General features: G+C 36.9%; 1 protein-coding gene across 1 annotated transcript; it reads left to right on the top strand.

The window, feature by feature from the left end:
* Positions 1-310: 310 nt before the first annotated feature.
* On the top strand, positions 311-6,430 carry LOC21392813 (protein BREAST CANCER SUSCEPTIBILITY 2 homolog B). Its single transcript, XM_024162674.1, has 19 exons — positions 311-485; positions 581-730; positions 1,207-2,253; positions 2,352-2,476; positions 2,566-2,720; positions 3,067-3,189; positions 3,272-3,475; positions 3,553-3,634; positions 3,727-3,777; positions 3,871-3,946; positions 4,053-4,164; positions 4,259-4,330; positions 4,582-4,780; positions 4,858-5,040; positions 5,175-5,311; positions 5,381-5,443; positions 5,543-5,753; positions 6,105-6,272; positions 6,358-6,430. Exons 1-19 carry the CDS (start codon positions 311-313, stop codon positions 6,412-6,414), a joined length of 3,390 nt encoding a protein of 1,129 aa, XP_024018442.1. The 3' UTR covers positions 6,415-6,430.
* Positions 6,431-7,086: the final 656 nt, after the last annotated feature.

Genomic DNA, 7,086 nt, shown 5'->3' with positions numbered 1-7,086 from the left:
TATAATTATTTTTAAATTTTTTTTACTATAATAAAATTTAAAATTTAAATTTTAATTGATAAAATGAACGGATCTTAAATAATTTAAGGAGCAATTTGTACAGGTTATTTTATTTTATTTTTTTTTTTAAAGCACTCGATAAAAAGTGTGAACCTGCACAACATGGTGCTCCTTCCGAAAACAACTTTATAACTTTCCCGCCCTCTTTGTAAACGAAAACCAAAAATCGCTAAATTCGAAAACTCAGAAGAGATAAAACTTTCTCATAAAGCCCTAGCCCGATTCCCAAACCGCCAAATTACGCCGGAAAATGACGTCGTGGCAGATAATTTCCGGCTACGGGAACAGCTTCCGGTGGGAAATCACCGGCCAAGACTTCGGAGCCGAACCCGAAGACGAACGGAGTGATTTTCCCCAATCTCATGTACAGAAAGCGTACAACTCGAGCTCGCGTCTTTCTTCAATGACTGACCTTTTGCTTCAAGGTAAAATATTTGATTTTTGTTTTTTGTTTTTTTTTGGCGATTTATGGTTGCGTCTCTTGTAGCTTTATCCTTCGATGATACTTTGTTCGGTACAGGATGTTCGAAGCTTCTGGAGGATGATAATGATGAAGATGTCGAGAAAACTCCGTTGTTCAAAACTGGACTGGGAAGATTTGTTCCGGTGAAACAGTCTTCCATTACCAAGGCATTGTCGGTTCTTGGCGACGATTCTGTAACTGATACAGGTTTCTTTTCTCTTTCTCTTTCTTATTTTTTTTTCGGTTCATTTGTATGATTTGTGATCCCTTATAGTCGTTTTTTTTTTAAAGAAAACTTCTACTGTAGTGGCAATCGGACGGAGGTGCTGTATAAGAACATGCGGGGAAATTTGTCTGATTGTATATGTGTTATACCAATCTATTTCCCTTTACAATATTCTAAAGGGAAAGATAAGATTCGGAATGAAAAACAAATATGGTTCTCAATGAATGAATAGTAGGCTTGACTGACTTGAACAATGCTGAAGAACTCAAAACCAAGTGGATTCCTATCATTGCTTGACAATTAATTTGGTTTCTACTTTCTAAGCAACTGAAACAAACTATGTTATAGCACTAAACGTAGAATCATATTTACAAATCATATAATATGGGTCTGCGGTCTGCCAAGTTTAGTTTCTGAACAAGTCACCAATTTATAGTCTTTTGAATGTTTTGTGTAGGTCAAATTCAAGCTAGGGATAATGTATGTGATTTCCCTAATTCCCTTTTCCAGACGGGCTCTGGGAAAAAGGTTAATATTTCTTCAGATGGTCTAGCCAGAGCAAAGACCTTGTTGGGATTGGTCGAAGAGAGTGACCCTTGCAATTTTCAGGGTTTTCGAAATTCGAGGAAGTCATCTAATATTGACTCTAGTTTTGGGTGGCCAAACATATCTAATTTTGAAAAAGGAGAGGGTGTCAATCATTTTGGAACTGTGCACAGTGCCTCAGGTCCAAGATCTTCGCCAATTTGTAGGACTGATATAGGTCACAGTAGATTCGGAAACGAAGCAAAGCAACCCACACACTCCAGAATGCCTAATTCAGCTACTACACCGTCCCCAATTAAGTTCCAGACAGCGGGTGGAAGATCCATATCTGTCTCAAGTGATGCACTTCAACATGCAAGGAGTCTTCTTGGTGATCCAGAGTTGGGAACTTTATTGGACACGGGGAATGCAGATGATTTGGAACTTCCATTTTCAAAAAATAAAGGATTGGATAATTCTTCATCAAATAAGGAAAATGATCCTCGGAGTTGTTTATCCCATCAGGAAATGGCAAAGAGCAAACTCATGTCTAAGAGCTTCATATCTCCAATGCGATCATCTTCCAAAAGAATGCACTCATCAGGAAACTCACAGATTATAAATTCGGGAATTAACTTGATTAGACAATTTGATGAAGTTAGCCAGGATGATGTTTGCAGGTTGAGCAGAAACCTCACGTGTCAACAGGAGCGCTCAAGCAATGGACTATGTGTACCCAACACAATGGTAGATAACTCTTTGGCAAATGGTATTGATTTAAGGAAAAATCTTGTTGGAAGATCGCCAAGCCGGCAATTGGTTGACATATCAAATACCATTGGCACAGCTGCTGCAAATAATAGGCAGGCAACTAATGAAAAGAGGAGAATCATAAGAACTTCTGTATCTCCGTTCAAGAAGCCCCGAAGTTCCAAATTCTATACCCCTGTGAAAAGCAATTTCTCTTTTGTTCCTAGTGGTAAAGTTTTTTTAATGCATTTAGACAAAATCTCATTCCTGTTAATGATCAACATTTATCCTCCTCATTTAACTTACGTGTTACCATTACTCCACCAGGTTCGTCTAATTTTTCCCCAGAACATTGTTGTTCTAAAGGAAGGGTTTCCACTAGATATCCTTTCCCAGGAACAAGAATCTACGTCAAGGAATATTTTGGAGTGCCTCCGTTAGACCACAATAAGGTAAGAGATTAATGACTGTTTACTGTCTCCAAGAGATTATCTGAATGCTCTCTGCGCTGAAGCTATGTTATGTATCCAAATGAGTATAGTTGGCACATTCCTCAGACCAGTACAGGTGGATAAGATCAGGTAATGCCGAAAGTTACACCTTCCCTGACGATTCTGGTGTAAGATACATAGGAGCAGAAGATTTCTTCCACATGCTGATTCGTTCTGGAGCTTCTGAGCAATATGCTTCCAAGGAGTAAATAGTTCTTCAATCCTTCTTTTTCTTTTTTTTTTTTCCCGCAACCTTCCATTTTTTCTGATTTATACTATGTCACTTGGATTGCAGATTCTATGTTTAAAAATGCAATATTTGGTTAACGTATGACTTATGCTTTCATTTGAATGAGAATTTGAATTCACTGCTGTTTTCGATGCATAACTGTATTATTGACTAGGATTAGGGACTGATTGGATTTCATGGCCCCTTTTATGTGTTAACCTTGCATATCGTTGAGACCTTGTTCTGATTCATCGGAAGTATGCTGAACTATGTAATATTATTTTTAACCTCTCATTTAGTATGCTAAACTGTGCATCTCTAGGTGGGTAAAAAATCACTACAGGTGGATCATTTGGAAACTAGCATGCTATGAGAGATGCTATCCAACTAAAGCAGCTGGAAAAATTCTGTCAGTTTCCAATGTGCTCGAGGAATTGAAGTATAGGTATATAAGTAGTAGAATAATTATATGTTTACTGTTGGGGTTACGAGACATCCATGAAAATAAATTGGATGTGCTTGTGTAGGTATGAAAGAGAAGTGAATCATGGGCACCGTTCTGCAATTAAAAGAATACTTGAAGGCGATGCTTCCCCTAATTCAATGATGGTTCTATGTATATCAGCAATTTGTTTAAATTATGAACATAAGCTTGAGGTTAGCTCTTTTGCACAAGGTGATGCTGAAAATCATACTGCTGCTGCTGCAAAAGTCGAACTAACTGATGGCTGGTAAGAAAATGCTTACGTACAAGACAAGATGTTCATGTTACACTATCTTTGGTATGTAAGGAGATTTTGTCTCACAGGTATTCAATTGATGCTCTTTTGGATGTATTGCTGTTAAAGCAGCTTGCTTCAGGGAAGTTGTTCGTTGGACAGAAACTTCGGGTAATATGTTAATCCGTATTTCTGATATGCATTCTTTGATTGGGTTTTTCAGTTACATGCCCCTTTCTTACAATATAATTTCTCTACTTTAGATTTGGGGAGCAGGATTAAGTGGCTGGATTGCGCCTGTTTCACCACTTGAGGTTCTCACTCACTCTAGAATGTTTAGTGAAGGCAAAATTAAAAATTTACTTCCTGTTAGTCCTGAGATTTCTCAGGTTTTTGCTGCCACATAGGTGCCAAGAACAGTTAATTTAATGCTGCACATAAATGGAACGTATAGAGCTCATTGGGCTGATAGACTTGGATTCTGTAAGTTTCAGTTTAGTTTGATATCTGTAATCCTACATGAGTTCTGTGTATTTGCAATTTGATCTTCTTGCTTTCTTACTCTTGGTACTTAAACCCATTCTGACAGGTAAGGGTGTTGGTGTTCCTTTAGCATTTAAATGCATCAAAAGCAATGGGGGTCCTGTCCCGCTGACTTTGGTTGGAATAACACGCATATACCCTCTTCTGTACAAGGAAAGGTAACTTGAAAAGTGATGCCGTCCAATGCTTTTGTTTAAAATACATCTTTAAAATTTTCTTTGTGATGAAAATTATACTATTCCATCCTTCTAGGTTAAGTGATGGAAGATCAATTGTGAGATCAGAGAGGTTAGAAACTAAAGTTGTGCAATCATACAACGAGAGGTGACTCTTCTGCCTTAGGAACCTAACTTAAAGTTGCTCAACTCTAGAGATCTTCATATTTCCTGTTTTCTTTAGTGATTCATAATTTGATCTAAATATTGTCTATTTTGGTGCATATTTTCTTCCTTTTTGGGCTCTTCAGTATTTCCTTGGACTCTCTATTTCCTTTCCTCTTCAAATGCTGATTTGTTCTATCATTTTGTATCTTCAAGCCGTGTATTTTATTTTATTTTATTTTTTGCTTGGTACAGACGCTCTGTTATTATAGAGAGCATTGTTTCTGACTTCCAGAGGGGGACGAAATATTCACATATCTATAATGATAGTGATAGTGAAGACGGGGCAAAAATTTGGAAGATACTGGAGAAAGCTTCTCAGCCCGAAGTTTTATTGGCAGAGATGAGTCCTGATCAAATAAGTTCCTTTGCAAAATATCAAGCAAACATGGAGGTGTGTTTACACACTTTACCTAATTGAAAAGTTTTTATGAAGAAAGAGAGTATTAACTGTGGCAGGTCTGACCTTAGGCAATCAGGCAGTCAGACATGGAGAAGTCAATTGAGAAAGCGTTGGAAAATGCTGGCCTTGGTAAGAGAGAAGTCATCCCATTTATGAGGCTGAGGGTTGTCGGTCTAACTAGTAAAACGTATCAAGGAAAGGACAGTCCTAAAGAAGGGTTAACAACAATCTGGAACCCAACGGAAAAACAGGTGAGCTAAGTTTGTCTTTTTTCTATGTCTACTCTGTTAATCCTTCTCTCCTTTGTAAGCCCTACACTTCATCTAGTTGTGAACAATATGAATTACCTTTTGTGTATTCTAAATTATTCTTACTAATGTGTCAGCAAAGTGAGCTGATTGAGGGGAAAGCATACAATGTTTCAGGGCTTATGCCAGTCAGTGCAGATCCTGATACTATTTATCTGCAAGCAAGAGCCACCTCCTGGAAACCTCTCTCTCTGCAAGCAGTAGAACATTTCACGTAAGTATTCACTTTCCATTTATGTTACCGATGGAAAAATTCTATTCAAATCATAATTTCCCTCCACAGGCCATTCTTTACTCCTTGCAAATCAGTGCCATTGTCAAATTTTGGAGCAGTTCCTCTTTCCAGGTGAATCTTGGAACCTTAGAATTTGTACTGACGCTTCTGATTGTCTGTTTAACAAAAAAGTGTACATACTTATAGTTTTCTTATTATTTGAATTTGTAGAGAATTTGATATTGCTGCATTTGTCGTCTATGTTGGGGAGGTTTACAAAGATGCTCATCAAAAGAAACAGTGGGTGTTTGTGACAGATAGCTCCATTACTGAGTTACAGTCAAAAGAATTTTCTGATTGTTTGCTTGCCATCTGCTTCTGTTCACCATGCATGGATGATGAATCCTTTGTACCATTTAACTTTAACCTCGAAGGATCAACAGTAAGTACATTAATAAGTTTTTGATGTCAATAAAAAAATGACACCTTTTTAAAAAAATAATAATAATTAGGAAGATAATGAGGTAAATCCTGTCATGTGAGGGAACTGTCCTAAAATTTTTTGATCTTGAATTTGGTTCAATTTGGAAACAAAAGCAAGTTTTTTGATGAAAACAGAGGCCGATGATTAAAAACAAAAGGACCAATATTGCAGACAATACACAAATACTATGATAATATTTTCCCCGTTTGTTCCATCTTACACACCCTATTTTCTGCTAAAACTGGTAAGTAAACCAGTATCTCACTCTTGTTGAGTCTTTTCATTGAAACAACCTATGTTTCTTTGCAGGTGGGCTTCCGTAATCTCATAAAGAGAGCAAAAGACCAAGTGAATCGTCTCTGGGTAGCTGAAGCTTCTGAAAACTCGACTTATTTCTTGAGTTTTGACACTCCACATTCCTCTCATTTAAAAAATGCGGCTGTCTCTGCTCAAAGATGGGGAACATTCTCTCACTTGGTCTGAATTTAAAACTTCAAAAATAGCTAAGATCTTTACCACGCGTTGTACGCTCTAATCATCTCTTCTGGGGTCCTTTTGGCAGATCGTGGATAAGCTTAAGGAGAAGATATTATTTATCATTGGTGATGGTAAAGCCTAATGGAGAAAATAACCAAATCCAACTGACCTTGGTAAGTTTCCATTCCATATACTTACTAGTGTTTTGTTTCATAGATTTGAATTACTATTCAAACCTTTTAGTTATAGTGTTTTCTTTCACAAAATTTAAATTTATGTTCAAACTTTTCTGGTCAAACCTGTGAGCCAAACGGGCCATTAATAAGTTATCAATTCGATGACATTGGTTCTGTAGTTTTTGTTAGAGTTAATATTTTCCATATCCACCCTCACATTCTTCTCTTTTGTTTGTTTGCTTCCTCTGGTGGTTTTGAATCTTTTGACATAGAAAATTTAAATAAATGAATTTTAGAAATCTATGCCCTCTTCCGCATATTATCACTTGATTGATTTTGCAGCTTCTTTCAACTATAATTTAACTATTTACTTCTGTTCAATTGTACATTAAATGAAGATCATTCTAGTGCAATTGGTCTTTGATGATAGTATAAGATACACACCCAGAAAGAAAAATGTTGAATTTTATGTGAATTTGGATCAAAAGGTAAATGAATGGTTCAAATCATTAACTTTTCCAACTTCTGATATAGACTTTTCTTGACCTAGATACCGACTTTGCTTACAATGACTGAATGGGATCTCGTGCTAATCAACGGGCATAACGAGTTTATCATCTAGGATGCTTAAAAGAGGT

Source organism: Morus notabilis, unplaced genomic scaffold, assembly GCF_000414095.1.
Source record: "Morus notabilis unplaced genomic scaffold, ASM41409v2 Scaffold258, whole genome shotgun sequence".
In the NCBI taxonomy this organism is placed as follows: Eukaryota; Viridiplantae; Streptophyta; class Magnoliopsida; order Rosales; family Moraceae; genus Morus; species Morus notabilis.
This window is presented reverse-complemented; position numbering and strand designations above follow the sequence as displayed.

What these genes read in the sequence shown, in the direction of transcription:
- LOC21392813 (XM_024162674.1), top strand. Translation starts at nt 311, where the DNA reads ATGACGTCGTGGCAGATAATTTCCGGCTACGGGAACAGCTTCCGGTGG. An exon ending in CTCCGTTAGACCACAATAAG is followed by an intron (nt 2,477 to 2,565) that starts GTAAGAGATTAA and finishes AAATGAGTATAG; the next exon opens with TTGGCACATTCCTCAGACCA. An exon ending in GTCGAACTAACTGATGGCTG is followed by an intron (nt 3,476 to 3,552) that starts GTAAGAAAATGC and finishes TTTGTCTCACAG; the next exon opens with GTATTCAATTGATGCTCTTT.